This window comes from Myotis myotis, unplaced genomic scaffold (genome assembly GCF_014108235.1).
Source record: "Myotis myotis isolate mMyoMyo1 unplaced genomic scaffold, mMyoMyo1.p scaffold_m19_p_3, whole genome shotgun sequence".
Lineage (NCBI taxonomy): Eukaryota > Metazoa > Chordata > Mammalia > Chiroptera > Vespertilionidae > Myotis > Myotis myotis.
This window is the reverse complement of record NW_023416335.1, coordinates 188,734,620-188,759,166: the sequence shown is the minus strand read 5'-3', so window position 1 is coordinate 188,759,166 and position 24,547 is coordinate 188,734,620. Positions and strand designations below refer to the sequence as shown.

At 41.7% G+C, this 24,547-nt stretch overlaps 1 protein-coding gene across 1 annotated transcript in view; it reads right to left on the bottom strand.

Annotated features, from left to right (window-relative positions):
• Positions 1-12: 12 nt before the first annotated feature.
• Positions 13-24,547, bottom strand: part of DUSP16 (dual specificity phosphatase 16) — a 92,958-nt gene continuing 68,423 nt past the window's right edge. Inside the window, exons 5-8 of the mRNA XM_036297228.1 lie at positions 21,290-21,453; positions 11,306-11,465; positions 6,509-6,632; positions 13-3,775 (exon numbers count right to left, since the gene is read on the bottom strand). Of these exons, the coding sequence (XP_036153121.1) occupies positions 2,599-3,775; positions 6,509-6,632; positions 11,306-11,465; positions 21,290-21,453 (1,625 nt within the window). The 3' untranslated portion in view covers positions 13-2,598. The remainder of the gene's footprint in view (positions 3,776-6,508; positions 6,633-11,305; positions 11,466-21,289; positions 21,454-24,547) is intronic.

The following is a 24,547-nucleotide window of genomic DNA, read 5'->3' as shown; positions in this document are numbered from 1 at the left end:
TCCTTTCTCCTATTTATGTATAAACAGGTACCAGTTTTGATTTTATTTCATCGTATTAACACACATGACACATCAACATGAGAAATGCACAATTTAACCATTCAACAGCTTGCCTTACTCCAAAAGAACACTATATTCATATTAAACATTTATACAGTCTTTCCACCTCACTTTACAAATGTCCTGAACCATTTCCCAGCATTTCTCACATAGTCTAGTTTTGCTCTTTAAAATCACTGTTCTTTATCATCCTAGTAGACTCCAGGCTTCCAGAGGATCATATGCTGAGGAGAGCCCGCCACCACACCGTCTGCAGACGCCCACGTAGCTCCAGGACTGCCTCTCAGGCTGCCCCCTCAGCATGGTAGTCTTGATTCCAAGAACTGATGATTTGACATTAATGATCAAGAACTAAAGGTTGTAGTGTATGACTACATCACAGTCACAAGAAGGAAGGGGACCATGGTCATGAGAAATCCCATGATAGACAGCAAATTTCTGCCCAGATATCTAAACCAAGTGCCCTAACCCTCCTGAAACATACTTAACATTGGAACTATTGCTTTCATTTCTTAAAAATGTTCAACAGTTGTGACCAAACTCTGTTACACATCTGTGTGTGTATACATAACACATCAAAAATTACTGTGTAAAACCTTGAGAATGTCTGATTACACCCAAAATGTAAAAGTATAAGAAAAACTAACTCAGATGATTTAACAGAACTTTTTCAATATGGTAACAATGCACCCACTCCCTATGCAATTTATTCTCCTGCCTTCATTTTAAACCCACATCATAGCACATTATCTGTGCACAAACAGTCGTGTTAATTGTTATGATCAAGTCAGTTTTAAATCATGTCATTCTATGCTGGTTTTAGCAGTCACCATAGGAAACACTAAGTCACATCCTAGTCAAAAGACTGTCCATTTCTCAAACACAGAAAAACCTGAGATATGAGTCAGCAAGTAGCTACACTTACAGTAAAGAACAATGATAACACACCCCCTTCCCCAAAAAGCTGCTGACGTGAATTAAGGCTTCAAAGGAGGACCATATTGCAGCTGACAAAAACCTAAGCCAGGACGTTTAAAAGCAGGGATGTACTATCACTCGTGTACTTGTCCTCAGCGCCTCCTACTTTCAGCTGCCAGGATTGATTCCATAGTGATTGTAGGTCAAGGACTGAGAAAGCACCTTGGTCCCACCCATTGCTGTAGGTCCCTTCTACGAAAGAAATGTTGGGGATATTTTCTGAGAATAGCTTGACTATGGCTTTCCACTCAGCTCACAACGAAACAAAATTCAACCACTTTCTCCTCACCTCCCTATATGGTTTTATTCTGAACATTCCTTGCTTACTAAAGCCGTCCTCGGCCCGATTAGTAAATCTGAAAGTCTAAGGGAATTATAGAAATACCACCCTTCTCACATGCTAAGGGGGAAAATAACCACTGAGAAATACATTTCCTGCTTCTCCTCAGCAACCGTACAAACGTCTTCAATCTTTCTATAGTTTTTCTCCCTCTTGGTAGTTTCCCTTAAAAGGCCACACTTTCACAAAATGTACCCGTGCAGTGGAACAAGTGAAAAGCACCTGCTCTGGCTGAGAATCAGAAGGTGCTGCTGCTCTGCTACCAAGCCAAGTGAATTCACATCTGGCTTTGGACCAAGTTAATCTTTCCTTAAAGGAGTACCAACCCCATTTTGAACAGTTCTTTGATTTATAAAGAGGGAGGTAGACTTGTTTAGCCTCCCAACTTAGCTTAAATCATTATGCTGCCAGATTCCTGGCTGTTGCACTGAATCCTAGATGGGTTCCCTTCTCTTCATAAAGCTGAGAAGAAGGAGAGAAAATATTAACTACCACCATCCAGGCCCAACTGGAAATCTGTGCAGTTGGAATTGGTCTGAAAAGTGTGACTAGCTACCTGCCTATTCACAATGCCGAGAAGACGGGCTCCCAGACGTGGTAGTGGTGAAAGCCCCGACTTTCTGTCTGAGGTACTGGGTTTGTCTAAAGTAGATCTTGGCAAGGCCCCTAATGGTCTGAACAGGAGAATGATGCGCGAGCCACTCGGCTGTGCAGTGAGCTTGGATCTGTGAATCAGCTTGGGACGTGATCATTTCTCTTGGATTTACCATTAGGGTCTGTCCCTAGGAGGGCCTGCCCACCGACCCACAAGCTGGCTCAGTCTCAGCGCTAAGGTGCACTACGGGAGGACGGGACAAGGACTAGAACTTGACATCTTGTAGCACAACATGAAAACGGAAGGGGACTCTGCCCTCCAACACCAAATACAACGTGACTCCGTAAGAACGAGAAGATGTGCAATTCACTGCATATAACTAACTGCTTTATCCGTCTACGGGGAACGCTAGCATCTGCCCTTCCACTTTTGTTGAGAGAAATATTAGCTGGTCTCTCAGATGCAGATGCTGAGAACAATTGTGTTGACCCATCTTTTGCTTTTACACCATAGCTCCATTTCCCAAAAATATATATGTATGTACATATATATATTTCAGATTTACAGGGAATATTTTTTGTGAACAAGAAAAAAACTGTCAACAGAGTCACGAGTGTCTTTCTTCTCAGGAGACCTCAATGATTTCCATGCTGCCTGAGAAGCTAGACTGGCTGCCCACTTTCCCCAGTTCTTCCCGCGACCTGTTCTCTGACATGATGCTCTCTCCAAATTCCATCTGGCAGCTTCTGCGTTTAAACTGCTTTTCAAAGGGACTCTCCTCATGCCAGCTCCGCCGCGAGTCGGCTCTGTCACTCGGCTTCTGCCGCCTGCGCACGGAATAGACTTGGTCACTGCACGTGGGCAGCTGGCTGCAGCTGTAGGCAGAGTAACTGGCACTGCCTCCGTAGATGGCTGAGGCTGAGTAGAAGTGAGAGGACTCCGTGGCAAAATACCAGCTATTGGTCAAGGAAGGGGTGGAGGTCTGGGGAGCCAAGATATCTGAGTGCCAACCCTTGAGGCCCAGCCCAGCGGCAGACTTTGCAAGGTGTTGCTGGCTGGTGGAAAGGCCAAAAAGGAAGTTGGTGTGGTAGTTGTCCTCCACGCTCCCACTCCGATGCAGTGGAGATAAGAAGGACCTCTGGGTGGCACCACTGTTGCTGGTTCTTACTGAATGCAATCGCTTGCTCTGGCTGTCTGCAGGCCTGGCAGTCTGTGGCTTCTTAGGGACGCTGGCCTCCTCCTTATCTGGGCTGGCTTCTGGAGTCTGCTCCGATACTTCCTCAACTGGAGAGAACTGGCACAGCTTGCTGGGCCCATCCAGAGTGGCGGAAGGTTTGTAGTAGTCCAGAGCATCTTCTGATGCAGGGAACCCATGCAAGGATGCTGCCACACTGGCTGAGTACGAAACTGATTTGATATCCAGAGAGAAGGAACGCTTGAGCTTATTGCTGTCTTCCAGCTTGTCCGAGGACAGGTGGAGCCCATTGAGCGCCTGTACCAGGGGGCTGTCCTCCAATAGTGATGGCTGTACGCTGGACACACTGGCGGGAAGCACAGGCTTTTGTCCTGCTGCCTCTGAGGTAGCAGAGCCGGCACAGGGTGGACTGCGGGACACCTCGCTCCTCTGTCCAGCCTCTGAGGCTACAGGGACAGGCTCACCTGGCTTCTCCCAGTGCAGCAGCTTGAGTTTGCTCTTTGGCCCTGATGCTCCAGTCTGGTTCTTAATCTTCTTCTCATAGTCCAGGAGTTGGCCCAGAAAATTAAAGTTTGGAGATATAGTAGGTCTTTTTTCTTTCACAAATCTATGAAGAGAGGGGAAGAAAAAAACACCTTGAATTTTATAACTATACTTTATCTTAAAGAATAGTGAGTAAATGAGATGGGGAAGTATTAGATTTATCTTCCCAAGTATCTTTGGAAGATGACTGTTTTAATCAGGCAGACACCTCAAGTAGAGAACAGAAGGGCCTCTACATTGGGGGAGCTTTATTTTATAACATGTCCCTGGAGCATGCTAGAAAGGGGGTTTCCAGGTCCCCCAAAGCACTAGTTTTAGCTTTATTTTCAAGGACCCAAAGCTTCCAATTATAATTGATGAGATGGTTCTTTCCTCACCACTAGGACCGCACAACCTTGGTGCTACCATCAGAAAGAAGTGCAGTGGAACAGCTACAGTCAAACCTCGGTTCTCAAATGTCTCCAGTCTCGAACATTTCTGTTCTCGACCAAGTTGTTCACAGAGAAAATGTCTCGGTTGTCTAACAAAACTTCAGTTCAGTTCTCAACCTGGCAACCCTTTCATGTTGATACCTCAGCATGACAAAAAGCATCTCAGGCCACAAAGGAGACAATGCCCAAAGACACTAAACCTTCGTTAACATCTAAGCAAATTGTGCTGTGAATATTTTCTGGTTTTGTTGTTTGCTTTCATTGCTGGCAAATCGTCAATTAGCACAATTTTAAAGCATAAAGAGGCCATCAAGAGGGCTGATGTTGCTAAGGGTATGCAAGTGGTCACAAAACAACAATCACAGGCAGTTGAAGAGATAGAAAAATTTTGATTTGGATAAACAAAAAGCAGTTAGCTGGTGGGGAGGGAGAGGCAATGACGTGAAAAAGCCAAGATGCTGCATACTGACCTGAAAGATACCTCTGGAACGAGTGCTGAAAGTGATTCGTTTAAGGCCAGTAGGGGTACTTTGATAAATTTAAGAAAAGAAGTGTTTATTTATAGATTAAACAGTGCATTAGACATGTACTGTAATAAGAAAGGTTTGTGGGTCTGGAATGGATTAATTCAATTTTTTAACAAATCCATTCTTGAACAAATCGCCTTCCGGAACTATTTTAGTTTGAGAACCAAGTTTCCACTGTACTTCCCATCTTCCATTTCCCAATGTAATGTCTTCTCAAAATCCCCAAAGTCACTTCCTCAAGACAGTTCACATTATAAGGTAATGACCAAAAGACAAGGCATCAGATGGCCAGAGCACCAAAGCACACGTTTCTGAGTTCCTTTTTTTTGTTCTCGACATGACAGCTACAGTGAGCACTATGCTAGTGCATTAAATGAAGTTAATAGAGCATTATCTCATTCAGTCCTTGAAACCATCCTATGTCAGGTGGGTATAATTACCCCATCATATAGGCACCTAAAGTCCTTAGGTGACTTGCCTAAATTACAGAGCTATTAAGTAATGGCACTGGGATTCAAAACCAGGTCTAAGGTCACCACCATGTTAAAGAAAAGTCATTGAGGGATCAAAACTAGTAATAATAACTGTTATGTTTCATTGTTGAAATAAATACTCTTAAGAGATAGTAGATAAACTCTTTATTGGCCCCTAGCCTTCATGGACATTCCTCAGAAGATGTGGGAGTGAAATTACACTGAAAATCTATATCTGAATAAGAAAAGAGAAAAATCAAAAACAAACTCCTTGGAAATCAAGTAACCGAAACCAAATTAACAAAGCCAGAAGTAACTGGCTCAACTGTAACAGGTATAAACGTAGAGACGTCCTAATAAGGCTTCGCACATGCTGTGAGGGTGCCTTTCTCCTGGCGTCTGCATGGCGCAGGAGGAACTTGGGGAGGAGAGCCAGAATGGAGGGTGAGGAGCTAATGCCGACAAGTGGCGGACCCAGTTCCTCCATCTCCTTCCTCAAATGGAAGCTGCTCTCTTTTTTCCCAATTTGGAATAAAAAAAAGGTCTCCAATAAGACATGCAGAGAACTCAGAGTCTCCAGTTACTGAAGAAAACCCCAGTCCTCAGTGTGTTAGGGTCACTGCCACCCGCCTTTTGAGAAAAGGGGAGGGGAAGCCCAGCCAGAATCACGCACTGCCAAACCCGGGCGGCTCTAGAACGTGGCAGTGTCACTCGGTGCAGGGAGCTGGACAAGTCCTAGTCTGACAGCACTGCAGGTACCAGGCTTCTTCCGCACACAAAGGCTGAAGCAGAGCAGAAATTCTATGCGTAGTCTCTAGAGCAGGGGTCCTCAAACTACGGCCCGCGGGCCACATGCAAATACAAATATTGTGTTTGTTCCCGTTTTGTGTTGTTACTTCAAAATAAGATATGTGCAGTGTGCATAGGAATTTGTTCATAGTTTTTTTTTAAACTATAGTCCGGCCCTCCAACGGTCTGAGGGACAGTGAACTGGCCCCCTGTTTACAAAGTTTGAGGACCCCTGCTCTAGAGCTTTTCCCTTGTATTTAAATGAGAATAAATGATACTTCCCCAATTAGGAAAAGATATAATAAAATTCACATAACGGGACAGAGATCTGTTTGGATTTGTTATAAACATAAAAAGTAGCTGAGGATACATTTGACATGTGTTTGGGTAGAATTCATGCTAAATTATAAAATGCGTTCTTCTCCAACCTTTGAAAAGATCATTTAAAAATCCAGTTACCTGTAAAGAGTGTGACTAAAATAATCATGATGAGCTTTAATATGGCTACCCACCCTCAGACCTCCTCATGTTCCAGGGCATATGAAAAGTCAATCACACAGACAGGGTCTGTTCTTACCTGTAAGCTTCATCTAAGGACATGTCCATCCTCTTCATGATGTAGGCAATAGCAATGGTGGCGGAGCGAGAGATCCCAGCCAAACAGTGCACCAGGACACAGCCATTAGAGGCTTTTGCTTTCTCTGTAGGAGTCAAATCCAAGAAAGGTTAGTGCTTTTCATCTGACAACTCAAAGTGCATCTCAGCTATTTACAGATATTTCCTTTCGAGAGGGGAAGATAATTTCCCCACCATTACAATGAAGTTCCAACCGTGTTGTTAAATAAGCAATTTGTCCCTAACTCAGGTTGACGGACTTATTCAGTACTTTTCACCATGTATTTCTTACATTTTTTTTTATTTTAATAACTTTCCAGAGTATAAATACTACATGATGGTTACATGATTCTACTTGTTTAGTGTAGAAAATTTCAGAAATACAGAAAAGCATAAAAAAATAATATCCAAAATCTTAAGATTTAGCTAATATTTTGTTTTCCTATCTTGTCTGTTACTTCAACCGCTTTTCCAGTTAAGAAATAATAAATTTTTTTCCAGTTTTGAGATATAATAAGCATGTAACATTATATTACTTTTAGGTGTATAACATAATTGTTTGATATATGAGATACTAAATTTTTCAGAATAGCTTCATTTCAAACATGTACCATACGTTACTATTTATATAATAGGGAGGCAGAGACAGACTTAATCATAATAGTCCCATCACAACATAAAAAGAAGCCAAGTCAAGTACTTTTAAAATGCTGACTCATACCTGACCTGGTTTGGCTCAGTGGATAGAGTGTCAGCCTGCAGACTGTAGGGTCCGGGGTTCAATTCTGGTCCAGGGCAACCTTGGTTGCAGGCTTAGCATGTGCAGGAGGCAACCAATTGATGTGTCTCTCTCACATCGATGTTTCTCTCTGTCTCTCCATCTCCCCTTCACTCTCTAAAAATCAATGGAAAAATTTCCTCGGGTGAAGATTAAAAAATAAATAAATAAATAAATAAAATGCTGACTCATGGAACCTATAGTATCCCTATTTTTTGTTAGGAAACTTTTCTATATGTCATGAAGTTGCTCAACTTTATTTCCTGAATTTAAGAGGAAAGAAAATCAAGATATACTATAAATTAGGTTTGGTAGGTCACTTTAATAAGGACCAAGAGAATTGTTATCCCTTCCTTGATATCCAGAAGTTACTGTATGATTACATCATCTTAACTCTCCATAACATGGTAGAAGGACTCATGGGCACTGTTAGAACCAAGAACCAAGGCAATTCAACAAACGGTGCTGCCATCTCTCACTGTTGAGGAGCTTTAATAGCGTTCTTGTGGGAGTGGATGAAGTTATTCCACACGGCCTGGAGGCAACTAATATTGTAACTAGTATGATGACTGCCTCAATTCTAAACAATTACCTGTGTGTTACCATGAGCTGCTGCCATGCAGCTAAATTCTTCTCTTTGAATTCTTGTTTTAGTTGATACTACCAAAGGTTTACCAAACCTTATATTAAAATTCTTGTAATTAACAGATATCCAAGGAATCTGCTCTGGCAGCTGAATAATAATCTTATTACCTCTGTATATTATAAATTTCTATTGTATAATTAATTATTCATTGTGTACAAAACACCACAGGGCTTTTGAATAGTATATGGATAATCAAGCAGCTTCCCTTTAGATAGGGAAATCAAATATAATAAAATAAACTAATACAAAGCAACAATGAAACAAATACTACCTATAATAATAAAAGCATAATATGCTAATTAGGCCAATCACCTTCCAGAGGAAGCTGGGGCTGCAAGGGAAGCCCGGGTCCCGGGTGCCAGAGGAAGGCCGGTGCCAGCAGCCTGGGGAAGGAAGGCCTACTCTTGCACGAATTTCGTGCATCAGGCCTCTAGTATAACATAATATTATACAAACCCATGTACATAAAGTCCCATGCCTTACTGGACTGACACAGTTCTCTTCCTTCTCTCAGCCTATACTGCTCTTAGTATTTCCCCTCTGTCTTGGCTGCTAAGAAGCTCAAAGCTAAGGTTGTCACTTTATTTCAATAGGTAACTGTGATTCAGATTTTATTGTACCTTCCCAAGCTTCCCCTTTGTCCCATTTTAATGTGTGTGAGTATGTGTCTTTTGATCTCAAACTCTTACTGTAAACTGCTCCAAATTCTTTTTAGAGTCCTGGCCAGTGTGGCTCAGATGGTTGGAGCATCATCCCATACACTAAAAGGTGGCAGATTCAATTCCCAGTCAGGGCCATACGCAGGCGGAGGGTTCGATCCACACACGCTGAGGGGCGTGTGTGGGAGGCAACTGATGTTTCTTTCTCACATGGGTGTCTGTCTGTCTCTCTCCCTCCTCCCTCGCTCTAAAGTCAATTTTAAAAAACTCTTATTGGAAGTAGGCTAAGTTTATTTTTTTATGTTGTCAGTATTCTCTAATTATTTTAATTAATTATCTCAAACTACATTATAAGAACCTAGAAGGGTCTTGCTTCTAAAATTACCCCCAAAGGGTTTAATACTGGTCACATGGTAAATACTGTCTGGCTGACTGATACATATTTAAAAAAGCAATCTTTAGAAAAAATTTGAAAAAGCTTGGAAAAAAACAACAATCATGATAACAGATATGTAAACATGTTGAGGTTAGAGGTTTCCTTTTCTCTGTATTACAAATATTCTGCATTTCCCTTACACTGTTTTTACAATTATAACTTTTTTGATGATGTACTTTAAAAATCTAACTAAAAAGTGATTATACTGGAGTGGGGTTCATTAGAACATATTTTTTGGCAGAAGTTAGTGCTATACTGATTCTTAAAGCAAAGGAAGTAATATACACAGACCTGGCAGAGGGAAGGGAAATGTATGTAAGAAAGCTCTGTGAGGGCAGGCTGCTCAGAAGACAGTCTGTCCTGGCTAATGCTCATGAGCGGTGCAGGAAATAACCAGAAAGAAGGTTTCAGAGGTGGGGTGAAGGTGCTGGAGGGCCTGGGGACAATTAAGGAGCCTCTGTGGTTTCCTGAATGAGGAACAAGTGGGCTTGATGGTGAAAACAGGGAATTTAAAAAGTAGGTTACCACCACAGCACTTCAGGGGTAAAATCTAGGTTAAAAAAGGGCGAGAAAATAACAGATGTAAAGGGTAAGGGGGAACCTGTGAGGACATCGAGTTCCAGAGGCTAACATGAAGGTAGTAACAACTGAGATTACAGAGTACAGCTCTAAGGGGGAAAAAACTCATAATAATTTTCAAAACAGCTAATTCCAGAATGGGGCTGGAGAGTTTGCCCTGAATGACTGGGTGCTACAAATAAATCACATTATTTGTGTGTGTGTGTATTTAACCAACTTGAAACATGCTGAAGTTCCTTTTATATGAATTAAAAGTGGCAGGATGACACCAATATCTCCCATGAAAGAAAATAAGTTGAGGGCAAAGTTCTTCATATTGTCTTTTCCATTAACCCTCCTAAAGCTTAGACATTGTCACGATTTAACAGAATAAGGCTCTCTTACATAGATTCTGAAATTTTATTTTTAGCTGAAATTAGAGCCAAACGTCTCTGGACCAATGTGATAGGCAATGAGCACATTAATCATAATTGTTATCTTTTAAAGAGGCAGAAATTACATGATATGCTGAATATTTCCTAGAAGTACAGTGGGAGGGATCAATTTGGGAGTTTTGTTTGTGATTATTTTAAGGTGAAATAGCTAAGCCTTTATCTTAAGATGCTTCACAGATGTATCCTAACTAAAGATGAAAAACTTGGCAATCTAGAATCTTGAGAAAAAGAGAACTCTTTCAGAATTATCCAAATTCTTAAAAATTTCTCTCACAGAAGAAGTATATATAGTGAGAGGCTTAATTTACATAATTTCACTTTTTAAAAGTTCTTTTTTAAAAATTACAATAACCAATTCAGAGTATTCAATTGTGGATTAGAATACTCAAATTTATGTGCCTTGAGGGGGGGAAACAACAACAATTCCTCATCTGGAACATCGAGAGTCAACCCTAGCAATGCTTCTCCTCTGTTCACCTCTCCTCGAGGACCACACTGCAGACACATCACCAGCAGACTTGATCCTGCAGCACAAAATGACACAACAGCACCTCAAGCTAGAAGCCAGGCTGGGGGGAAGGGTGGCTCCAGGACTAACCACATGGGACAGATGAGATCCTGTCATAGTTAACACCAAAGAAATGAGCAGCAGTGTGTGTGTGTGTGTGTGTGTGTGTGTGTGTGTGTGTGTGTGTGTGTGTGTGTTGGAATTTTATTAGATCCAATACTACTTGAAATTACTGGCACACGGACTGAGGGATAGAAATCTTGTGGCATAAAGACTTTAAATATAATGGGATTTGTTTTCACAGGATTTTATTTTTCTCTGGGAAAAATATAGCAGCAAGGCAAAAACAGTTTACCTGGTAAGGAAAGCCACCAGTTTCCAACAGTATTTTATAGGTTTGGAAAAAGTGGGTGAGAAAGTAACCCCGAAATTTCAACTGATTTTAAAACACTTGCATACACAATCACAGTCCTATCAGGCTAAGCTGTGGTAGTGCTCAGCTAACTAGAATGTCAGAAGGCCAGTCCCTTGGGGAGAGCATGGCACACACGTCACCTTGGCCACTGAATGAGATAAGCAGCATCATATGCTGTTTTCAGACCTTTGAAATCTCTGAAGTAAGCTTCTTTTCTCTAAAGGAAAAAAGGGGTAGGCGGAGGGAGTACACCTACACATGAGACTACAATCCAAAAGACTGTAATATTACTTGAGCTGCTTACCAATGAAATCTACAGATTTGTCCAACCAGGGCAAAATTTTCTCACAAAAGCTATCATTCACAGGCACACGCAGGAAGTGCGACTCGGGGATGAAGTCAGGCTTTGGGCAGGTATTGCTGGCGTTTAACACATAACCAATCCCATTCTGTTGCATCAGCTCCTATGGAGGGAAAGAGCAATTAAAATGACTAGTAACATACTAGCACAATCATTCTGAAAGAGTAAAGTTTAACCAATGATAAAAAATGACCAGTTTCCTTGAAATAATCAAAGTTCATTCAATACTAGTTTCCTAGAAACTGCTCAGAGTTCATTCGATAGGTAAAATCCAAAAACCCAGTGACATTTATAAAAAGACTTAAGATAAAACCAGAATTTTTTTTAAGGGCAAAAATGGCTGTTTAAAATAGTATGCTTGAAGGTCATACATCATTAACACAGTCAGCTCTCAATTACTTTGTTACTAGAGAGACAAGTAGAACAAAGAATATAAAACCACAACTTTACTATGACTTTAGAATACATGTACATACAACAAGAGTATTTTCTTCCCAAACGCAACATGCTGGTTGTTCTCTAGGACAGTTCTAGATGGTCTTCTCACTCTAAATATTCGTTTTAAAGGCTGAATCTATTTCCAAAGATTTAATTATCAACTCTACATCCTGATGATTCTTAAATTTCTAATCCATATTTCCAACTCTCTACTAGATATCTCTATTTGATATTCCTCAGACCCTTCAAACTCAAAATGTCAGAAGCTCAACACATTATCTTTCTCCCTTCTCTGCCCCAAATTCCTGTTTTCTCTCTGTAATCTGAAATTGGTTTGCGGTAATAACATCCACCCAGACACCTGGGCTAGAAAACAGGATCGTTTGACTTTCCGTCTTTCTCACGACCCCCTCACCCAAATAAATGGGTGCCAGATCCTCTTGGTATCACCTCCTTCCCCCCTCGACCCCCCGATTATCTTCCTCCCTCCATTCTCAGTCACTACTGCTCAGTGGTCAGTCCTCATCGTGATAACATAAAGCCACCAGGGACCTCTTGAAGTTTGCAGTGTTTTCCTCTCCAAACCATAAACTGAACACACACTAGAGTAATCCTTCTGATCATTAACACAGGCTAAGTGCTTCATCCACACTTTTAATGTCACTGTGTCTCTGGACTGCCCGCTCCAGGGCCCACAACCTCCAAATCCCCACCATCACATGCGTAACCACCCCTCCGTGCTGCTGCTCGCACCACTCCTGTGCTTAGCAGGCCCTGTTTCTCGTGCTGATGACGCTTCCACTCTTGCTACTTCGTTCAAATTAACCTTGCTATGAACTTTCCCACGGCTGCATTCTGAACCACTGCATTCTATGTCCTTCCAAAGTAGGCTGTCCACACCATTAGTAAAGCACCAGCATGCTGTGTTATAATGAGCAGATGATGCTTCTCTCTCCTATTAAGTAGTGAGGTAGTGGGATCTTAACGTGATCCTTGCTTGTTTTTCTACCCTTAGCACCAGGTACATAGCTGCTTTCAAGACGTGTTTCTTCAACTGATACCCGTCTATCCTTTTCCAGGCAAGCCCACACAACCCGCTTTGTCTTGTCAGCCACTGCTGCCTCTCGAGACATGCTCTAAGCCTGAAGTAAGTCTCTTACAAGCAACTGGCCATTCTTCCTTTCCTTGTAATGCTACCTCCTCTACAAATCTTTCCCAATGACCTGACAGGTCATTTTCTTCTTTCACCTTCCTGAAACATGCCAATTCCCTAACCCCTTCATTTGCCATATTTGGCACAATAAACGTATTTTATTTTACATAAAAGGTAGAATTAATAAATCTAGATTATATATGCAACCCTATCTCAACTGTGAGATGACACTGTCAAGACACAGCTTTTGGAACTAGGCGAGCTTCTTACAGTGGCCGACCTCCAGCTGTGCCCAAGCCCGTCTCCTGAAGGTTTCACATGAGGTGGTGAAGGTCATCATGGTGTTTACTACCACAGCTTTTAAACTGTACATGTAGCTGAGATCACCTACTACTGTATCTCCCAGGTAAGAACAGACGGCTATTTGAAGAGACTTATCCAAGTCTTATTTGCCTTCTTTCCCCCCTTCTGTCGCCTCAGTTGCAGTCAGTAGACGACACAGTGCTGGTCTTTCTGCCATGTTGACATTGGGACCTGCTGTTGGGGTCAGGTTATCCATGTGCACCTTCACTGTCCTCACACTGATGGCCGCATCACCAAACTGCAGATGCATGGCTATGGCCTCATTTAGGAAACATCAGTAATCCAGGTTTACCACACTGTTTGCATCTCATACGTACAAAGCAATGTACTATAAAAGGTGCATTTAAATAGTAGTTTTATTTTAGATAAAACTGGCAAAAGAGGAAGGGAGCCGAAACCGGTTTGGCTCAGTGGATAGAGCGTCGGCCTGCGGACTGAAAGGTCCCAGGTTCGATTCTGGTCAAGGGCATGTACCTGGGTTGCGGGCACATCCCCAGTGGGGAGTGTGCAGGAGGCAGCTGGTCGATGTTTCTCTCTCATCGATGTTTCTAACTCTCTATCTCTCTCCTTTCCTCTCTGTAAAAACTCAATAAAATATATTTAAAAAAAAAAAAGAGGAAGGGAAAGATATTAATGTGCTGACATTGAGTGATAATAAAATAATTTAAACACAAAATGAGAAAAAATGGATTAATTTCACTTGATTTATAAAAATTTTATTTATAGAAAATCTTTTTATTAAATCAATTATCCAGCTGCTACCTGAAATTCTTTTTGTAATAAGATGGGATTTAATAAATTAAACATGGTCATTTTTAAAAACAAAAAGTAAACAAAAGTCATAAAATGTCACCATATAAAATTTAAATATTATTTGGCTACTAAATTAAATGCCATAAATAAGGACCCTCTCATCTGGATTGGTAGTTACTATGTCTTTGAGAAAAGTCAGTTAAAGGAGAAAAATCAATAAAATGATACATATGTACTTAAAACATTTTAACTAAAAACAAATAAGTGTACATTAATTTGCTAACTTCTGATGTAGGACTATGGATTTTATTTTTATAGGTTATCTGACTGGAGTTCTTAAGCAAATCACAAGCAAATGCATCTACCACTTATGTTTCCATTTCTTTAATGGGCAAGAACTTGTGAAACAATATGAGAACAGAATCCTTCTACATTATGACTGTCCCCTAAATATTTTTTCAGTTGCTTCCTCCCACCTAATTAAACAGAAAAAAAACGTAAAGCAATTTGTCTTTCCTGAATCTTTCGAAAACATTTAGCTTAGGTCATAGAAAAACAATTATCTTCCCTCATTCATAGTTCATTGGTGTATGTAATGTTTTAATTACTGTACATAATGATAATAAGCACACTGTCCTAAACAGGGATAAGAGCAATGGTGGAAGTAGATGTGCAGCAGCCAGGAGCCCACCAGGCAGCCCCCTGCTGAGGGCATCAGGTGGAGATTTCAGTGCATCTCTAAAGTCAGCTCAAGTTTTGCTTAAGTTTCACATCACTATTCACTAACCTGCTCCCCTGATCATTCTTATATGCATATGAGCAGTTGAGAGGGCATCTGTGTCAATGTTCTGACAATGGAACTGCAATGGAATTACAATTATGAAGAATGGGTCTACCTCTGATTATTTTTATTCACAGATGGATGTCAACGATTTCTTACTAAATTATAAAGATATTTATGTTACCATTCAGTTTTGTTTCAGAATATTGTATAAAACATACACAACTGAATATTACTGTGTTCCATAATTAAACATCATAACCTTGAAGTTTCCAAAGAGCAATCATGTTATACTGTTTAACATTTAGCTCAACGTTGTGCAAAGTCTGCTAATAGATACTTTGTACTGATAAAATGCTCTTTATTCTCTGTCTTCAACTATCCTTTCAACACCATGGCTTCTCAGTCCTTTAAATTCCTCCCCTTAACCACTTACACCCGTGAGACCTCGTCTGGTCTCTGCTGTTACCAATAACCACAAACCCTCCCTAAACTCGACCTCACCAACTCACTCTTGGACTCCTTCCTCCTTCCAGCTTGCTCTCTTGTCCCAGTACTCCTGGAGTCCTTCAGTCCCCCCAGGACTTATAATCTGTTGATCCTACCCCTTTTAGATCTGTCCTTCATCCTCATAATGTTCCAGTCTTCCTTCCTTGCCCAGCTTAAATTCTGTGGTCAATCATAATCACTGTTGATTTCACGCTCAATTCCTTTGTCCCACTATTGCTTCTTCACACACATGTGGCAAGATTACAACCCTGGTTAAATCTAATTCTCTACCTCCTCTACATCTGCGAATCCATGTGCTGAACATGGCCAGAGGAAAAACACTCAGCAACACTGCCGATCTCACTTTGAACTCACTGCTCCTCAGCAATCATTCTATTTCCCTAGTCTGTTCGCTTTTTCTCTCTCCTAGATGCCATTCCATCCATTTCCCTTTCTGTCCAAACTCTCTATATGTCCTCCTTCATCCTCACTGTCAGCTGACAGCTGGTCGTGTTTCCTACTACACTGAAAAAGCTGGAACAATCAAAAGCAAATTTCAATAAACTTCTGCTACCACATTTACCCTTCTACCAGCACATGTACCGATATACTCTTTCTCTCCTGTTCCTGTGATGAACTCAGTGTGCATGGAATAATGAAAAGCACATGGCTACCGGCCCCAGGAAAGAGCACAGCTTAGCACATTACTGTTTATTACCTGAATGATTTTGGGTAGGCTACCTAATCTCCCTCAGCTTTAGTTTCCTCACCTGTAAAACAGGTGGTCACATAATGCTATATGTCAATTATATCTCAATAAAAAAGCTTATAAATCATATGGTATTATGAATTATATCTCAATAAAACTGTTATCCCCTCCCCTCAAAAGGCTATGCTGGCCGGTGTGGCTCCGTGGTTAGCATCGACTCATGCACCCGGAGGTCACCAGTTAGATTCCGTTCGATTCCCTGGGTTGTGCGCTGGATCCCCAGTAGGGGGCGTGCAGGACGCAGCCAATGGATGATGTTTCTCATTCATGTTTCTATTTCTCCCTCTTCCTCCTTCTCTAAAATCAATAAAAACATATTTTTTAAAGCCTATAATGTATATTTTTTTACTAATTCAAACTGTTCTTTCCCCTAACTGGCCTTAAGTAGAAAAATTATACCAACTGTAGCAGGCTGGAAATAAAAAAGGGTTCATGCAGTTAAGTAGAAGAGATTATCCCCTAAGAATTTTTAAAAATGGATTCAATACATAATTTTAAAAACATTCAAAAATAAATCTTAATTTTATTATTAATTATGATTTTCATGTACTATTTTTTCCCATTAAAAGTTTTTTTCTGCCCTAGCTGGTTTGGCTCAGTGGATAGAGCGTCAGCCTGCTGACTGAAGGGTCCCAGGTTTGATTCCAGTCAAGGGCACATGCTGGGTTGCAGGCTCAATCCCCAGTAGGGGCGTGCAGGAGGGAGCCAATCCATGATTCTTTCTCATCATGAATGTTTCTATCTTTCTCTCACTCTGCCTTCCCCTCTGAAATCAATAAAAATATATATTTTTAAAAACAGCTTTTTTCTCCTGAACCATAAAATAAACTTTCCCCTGTAAATTAATTTTTAAATATGGACTCTATAATCTGTTGATAGACTGTGGAGTAATAGATAGAATATAGATTAATATAAAGCATTAATAAAATCGCTCTATTTGATCAAGTCTCCCGTGTTCAGCTAGACTGAAAACAGATGTCCCATTAAATCATAGCAATTCTAGATGATGGAATTGTAATTTTTCTTTCAGAAGTCAAAACTCAGTGAATAATTTTGCACGAGCCACTCCTTTTGCCCTCAAAACTGACCTTAGCTCCTACTTTTTCCATCTAGCCTTTTTCAACCAACCACACCCACTGTGTGTACCACTTACCCTAGCAACTGGTATAACCCACCTTGTGATGACAATAATGAGTGTCCCTATAAACCAGGCACAGTGCTTGGTGCTTGGCATATGTCACTTCACTCGAGTCACACATGAACACTAAGAGGCAGGAATCATTACGGTTTGCAGGTGAAGAAACCAAGATTCAGTAACTTGGCTAAAGTGACGTGGCTGGTAAGTGGAGACCTGGGATGCAAAACTGCCGCCTCCAAGGCTCGCTCCGGTCATTACGCCACTCTGCCTCAGCGTCGGGAGTGACACTGCCAATCACCTTGTCTTGTGAATTCTTCTTTAGTGAACAGGTCTTGTCTAACCGATTGCACACTGTGGTGTTCTACACATAGCAGACACTGAATAAATGCTGTGTATTTACTGAAAATTTTGGTGACCTTTGTCTTCCTAGGTCATACAGAAACCGGAAAGCAGCATTTGGCTATACTGTGTCTGGGGTATTGCCTAACCCTTACACTAGTAAGAAAACAAGAGAGAAAAGTAGCAGGAGTCCTTGTGGCAGGCAGAACAGTAAGGTAGCATGGCAACCCCAGTTTTGCACGGTAAAGGACTGAAAGCAGAAGCTACACACAGAATGCTGGCAGCACACTGTTTAAAACAGGAAGAGGGGACAGTAGAGCTGCTTCGTGAAGAGGCTGAGGTGGCTCACGACAGGCACAGCTCTGGTTCAGTAACTAACTACTCAAAGTAGGCAATTTCGTCACACATTTTATGTAGTTAAGTGAGAAGCAAAAGTCTCTATTTGAAATTTTAAGTGATAAGGGAGAGAAGCAATCAAGAACGTCTGTCTTTTACATAGTAACTAGAGATTCTTGCTCAAATCCCACTCAGTTCTGAGTGGGCATCAGCAAACTACTTTCAGTACAATAAGCTATTCCTGGTCCAACTCTAGTACAAAGACTAGAGGATAAAGAACAGACTGTGAGAAACAAAAGTATAGTTGTGAGGGAAAAAGGAAAATAAAAGTATTCTTTTTGCTACCAATGACTTCTTATGGCCTTCTACACAAGAGCCATGTCTTTGAGACATAAGTAAAAATTAATACACGTTGAGAGCACTGGCCTGCACTGGCCAGTAGGGCAGCCACAAGCCACATGTGGCTACTGAGCTCCTGAAATGTGGCTCGTCCACACGGAGATGTGCAGTAACTAACTATGAAATACCCACCTGATTTTAAAGACTTAGTACAAAATATGTAAAGCATTTCAGTAATTCTTGCATTGATTACATGTTCAAGTAATATCCTAAATATGTTGTGATAAATAAAATGTTTAAAATTAACTTCACCTGCTTCCTTTTACTTTTTTAATAAAGCTATTGGAAAATTTTAAGTTATGTATGTGTCTTGCATCACATTTCTCTTGGGCAATGTTGGTATAAAATATATGGAAAACGCAGGGAAAGAGAATCTCAGTTGTGATTGAATAGACTGTTAAGATTTGTCAGTCCTTCATAACAGCCTATTATAGAAAGTTCCATTTTCCAAAAGATGGGTACTTCTGATGTTCTATAAACACAGGACTTAAAGCCTGGGTTTGAATTTGATCTCTGCCACTGACCAGCTTTAAAGCCAATGACTTCCTAGCCACAAAATCTTGGGTACATGGCCAACCTACCTCCTAATGCCATTATGGGGATTAAGCACAATCATATAAAGAGCCTAGAATTTTAAATGGTAAATAACCCTCCCAACAGAATTTCTGTGACATGGTTTTATCATATTTTGGTGTCACTTTTTTTTTTTTAAAGACTGATAAAATCAGTGGCCTATGGGTGCTGTTTTTAAAGACTTTAGTTTCTAAATTTTAATCAAAAGGAATGTACTATTAGTAAAGATTAAAAAATCTTTATCTTTGAAGAACTTCAAGAAGCATATTATTTCTCCTGGAAAGTTTAAATCAGAGAGCTGAGAAGGAAGATCAGAGGCCAATCTGGTTCGAAGACTCATCATAGGGAATTCATTTGACATTTGTGGAATATCAACTTCCTCATTCATTGAATGGAGGAGGATGAGTAGAGGATCTCTGAAATCCCCTTCAGCACGAAGACTCTTCTCAGCAATGAACCTGGGAGTCAGAGATAAACCTCTATGCACCACTTTCAGAGCGGCCGCCTACCAGTGCATTCTTCTTTCTCACCACTCCCTAATCACATGTGTTTTAATAAAACAGCTTTCTGACGGTATTCCGTACTCCCTGCCCCAACTGTTTCACCCATGAACTTCCTACGACCACTTCCTCTCAATGGATCGACTTTAGTACACATTTAGAAGCCCGTGAAAATGAGGAAACTGTTGCCCTGTCCTCCACTACAGTTTAACTGCTCTCACTTTGGGGGCACTCACGTAGTGGTTAACTAACTCATTTGTTAAACCTGGAAAAGGTATGTAGAAAAATGTGACATTTAATCTAGGGTCAAAGATAACTAAAGTGATCTGTAACACAATCACTGGTTGCATTTCACTGGGGTAATTGTGGACAGGGTCCCTAACTAGAAATTTTATATTCATTTATTTTCTGATCTGAGATTTTAAATAAAGCATCTCCCATTTTGCCCTAGGGAGGCATGTGACTTTAGGAAATTAATTCTGCTTTCTGTGACATGGTTTGCTTATCTCTAAAAGAGAATTAATAAGCATCACATGCTCAAAGGCATTGTGACCTCACCAGAAAGGCTCAGTACAAACATCAACTATCAAATTTCAAACAGGCAGATCTCACAGTAAGAGCTGATAGAGTAAAACAGTGTCAAGGTAAAATTTTAAAGAGGCAGAAGTTTTGAGAAAAAAGGAAAAAACAAAAACGGAATGCCTCATGGCTGTCCAATGACAGTACTTTTCCTCCTGGAAAGCCTGGCTTTCCCCTGCTAATGCAAGCCAATCTGGACGCTGCTTTCACAGGCGGCCCGATTCTTTCAATTCCTCAAGGAAAAAATGTTAAGGTTCTGCCTTCATATAGCAAAGCAGCACTTGAAAATCGCCAACAGCTGAATGAATATCTTTGATTGCTTTATCAACTAGAGGTGATGTAAATTAGAGGTTTTAGAGAAAAACCACTTTTCTGAGTACTTAGAACACTGTTTTCTATCACTACCGGTTAAGACAGTGGTTCTCAACCTGTGGGTCGCCACCCCTATGGCGGTCGAACGACCCTTTCACAGGGGTTGCCTAAGACCATCCTGCATATCAGATATTTACATTACAATTCATAACAGTAGCAACATTACAGTTACGAAGTAGCAACGAAAATAATTTTATGATTGGGTCACAACATGAGGAACTGTATTTAAAGGGCCAGAAGGTTGAGAACCACTGGGTTAAGAGGATATAAGCTGTGGAGGCAGACAGATTTTCTACTACTGTTATGCTTGTACCATTATATACAACAGCCTCAACAACGTGGTTCCTCTGTTGGGCACACCTCGTTCAGTACAGCCCACAGCCTTTCCAGCAAGAAACCATGCAGTTCCTTCTGCTTTCTCAACCAAACTGCTCCAATGAGCATCAGACAGTGCAGCCTGCAGTGCACCCTTATCCCTGTCCTTGCCATCGTTTTACCACATCCCCTGCCCCTCCAGCCAGCGATCACCATGTTGTCCTTCCTCAACCCAAGTCCACCCGAGCCCTTGTAGTGTGCTGCAGTAAGTACACACACTTCTGAATGCTGTTTAGCCTTCCCAAGTGTGCCCAATTATTAAAATAGAAAAATGAATACACTAAGAAAAGAAGGCTAAACTTCTGAAAAATCCTGTCCTATTCCAGGTCTCTTGGACCTATGAGGAAGAAGCAAATATGACAACAGTGTGGGTTTCCTATGGCAATCGTTAACATCAAACAAAACAGCACTCCAAAAGATGATGTAAGCGCTCGCCAGGAGTCACCCTGAGAAGGGTGTACTTCCTTCCTGGAAGCCAGGTGTGTCTGACACCACAGCGCATGGGCGATCGCTGTTTCTCCAGCTGCTAACAATAAACCCTGCAATGAAGGACATTTTCAAAGCACCCACCTTGTTGAGGACATCTCCCTGGCAGCCAAGATAAAGATTGGGAAGAATTCGGGTTGGCCCAATGTTGGCAACCGGTAAGCACGGCTGAGAAATACAGGTAGGAACTAGAGTGGATTTTCCTTCACAGAGGCCAGGGAAACAACGGGAGAACTCAGCAAACCCACCTAAGGATAAGCAGAATAAAATTATGCCATGCACAAAGACAGAAATCAGCCTCTGTGGACTACTCGAACAAAACCGCTTAAAAAGAAAAATCAAATGCTGTACAACTGAAGCTAATACAAAGTAATAATGAATGTAAACTGTAATTAAAAGATAAAAAAGGAGAAAATATTAGAAAAAACATGTTTATTTTTATCTTGTCATTTCTGATTTCAAATCTTATGTTTTATAATTTTCATAATATGTAAGTATAACAGTCCTTGTATGTAATTTATAAATAAGTAAATTTTAAAAAAGAAAAAAAATTAAATCCCATCGACGCAAATGGAAACACTCCCACCTATTCCAGTCTGCATGCTGACTGCTGGGCCTGACACACAATCCAGCACCACGTCTCAGCTTGTGGGGCCACAGCAGGGATGCGCAAACCTCGAAGGCACTCAGAATGCCTCTTCTCTTCCTCACGTTCTCCACTTCCACACATCCTGCAACATTTGCTCCCCGCTCCCCATCCTCGTGCAAATGCTCTTCGAGCAATGTAAAAAGTATTTAAGGCAAATAGCAAGTAACCAAGGCAAGACAATTATTCACAGAAACAAAAAGGGGATATAAAAAAATGCGAACTGGGGCCATATGACATTTCTTCAAAATATAACTAATCGAGTTAAAAATTCTTTCTGGAATTAAGTTTAAATCTTTCTATTGTACAGGTTTTTTATTGCAAAGGTATCAGAAACATACTCGGCTCTACCCTTACCAATACTGTCTGTGCCAACCCCTTGGGATTCCCTGAGTACTTAGTCAAGGTTCCCATAGTTACCACTGATTCCTGAGGTCTCCTGTTCATTTCGCTGAGCACTATAAAGAAGTGCTGACAGACCCTAACTGGTTAGGGTACAGGGGGGCCTCATGGCAAGATTCCCGGACTCAGATGAATTCCTTTTTTTCCTAGTCCTGTTCTTATAATGATCTGCTCCATGACCTTCATGAAGTCACAATCTTAACACTTCTTAATGAAGAGAAATCTAGCCATAGGAGGCGCTCTCACCTCCTCTGAGAAAAGAAAGTACAAAGTCTTCACGTATTCTTTGCTAGCCAAATCCAAATCCAGGAGCCATGTAGATTCTGATAAATTTTCAGATAAGTTTCTTGCTAGCCAAACTGTCACTACTAAGTTCAAACTCAGGAACTAAGGATATTTGGATCATAGAAAAGACTTGTATATTTTAACACCTTTTCATTAGAAAACATTACCATGTTAAGTCTTATTAGAAGACAGAGAAGCTCCACTTTTACCTCTTTGATCAAGCCGTAAGACCTTAAAATCTCATTAAATATTTATGAGATGCATAAATCCATTTTCTTGAGTCACATTCTACTAGTATTTAGTCCACTTCCAGAAGGCATACAAAATATGCCCTCCAAAACTGCAGAAGTACAGGGAGAGGGAGAGAGTGCCATCCCTCAGCTTCCCCTGAATTATGTGCAACTCAAGCATAATCTGCTAGACTCCTGTGTCTATTGTCTGCGCTGGGTATATGTTCCACAGGCAGCCAGCTAGGATGGCGGAAGTCAGTGACCACTAGCCCCCCTGCAAAATGTTAAGAGTGTGTATGCATTCCTAGCCTCCAGCCTGGCTGTCTGGACTATTTTACTCATAGCAGTTTGCTTGCCAAAGCTGTTAAGGTAGCCTGATGGAAAGAATAAGTGGCTCCACTACAGAAACCCCAAATTCCTGTGTGTGACAGATGAGACCCTCGGGACCTGTACCTGTACAGTTTCATCGTTTCATTTCTTACCATTGGCACCATGACCTCCAGCTACACGAAAGTCATTATTTCACACATTCATGCTCTTCTCTCATCCAGGAATACCACCATCGCCACCACCCCCACCACCACCACCCCACCCCATGCACGCACACAGCATACAAACCACACATACAAGCCCACGATCGTGCAGCAGAAAAAATAAGAACACCAGGCTCTTGTATCCAAGTTCACATTCTGGCTTCAACCCTTTCTAGTTGCCTGATTTGGGCAAGTTACTTAAGCCCTCTGGCTATTAGTCTCCTCATCTGTAAGTAGGGATAATGATCATATCTACCTTATAGAGTTGTTGAGAGCATTAACTTAGTCCAGGGGTCCTCAAACTTTTTAAACAGGGGGCCAGTTCACTGTCCCTCAGACCGTTGGAGGGCCGGACTATAGTTTAAAAAACAACAACTATGAACAAATTCCTATGCACAGTGCACATATCTTATTTTGAAGTAAAAAAACAGAACGGGAACAAATACAATATTTGTATTTGCATGTGGCCCGCGGGCCATAGTTTGAGGACCCCTGACTTAGTCAATACATCTAAGTGCTTTGTGCTTGGCACATAGTAAGCACTCCACAGGTATCAGTAATGATTATTTCTATACTAGTGGCCCGGTGCACGAAATTTGTGCATGGGGGTGGGGGGGGGGTGTCCCTCAGCCCGGCCTGCACCCTCTCCAATCTGGGACCCCTCAGTAAACCAGCAGTCGGACATCCCTCTCGCAATCTGAGACCACTGGCTCCTAACTGTTCACCTGCCTGCCTGCCTGACCACCCCTAACCACTCTGCCTGCTTGCCTGTTCACCCCCAACTGTCCCTCCCACCAGCCTTCTCACCCCCAACTGTCCCCCCTTGCCTGCCTGATCGCCCCCAACTGGTCCCCCTGCCGACCTGCTCATTGCCAACTGCCCCCCCACCGGCCTGCTCACCCTGAACTGCCCACCACTGACGAGCTGATTGCCCCCAACTGCCCCCCTGCCGGCCTGCTAGCCCCCAACTGCACCCCTGCCGGCCTGCTTGCCCCTAACTGCCCCCCCCCCCGCCTGATCACCCCCAATTGCCCTCCCCTCCTGGCCTGATCACCCCTAACCGCCTCTGCCTCAGCCCCGCCACCATGGCTTTGTCCAGAAGGACGTCCGGAAGGTCTCCTGGTCTAATTAGCATATTACCCTTTTATTAGTATAGATAGAGGCCTGGTGCACGGGTGGGGGCCGGCTGGTCTGCCCTGCCGGATCAGGGTGGGAGTCCCAATGGGGGCGGTGCCAGCCTGGGCGA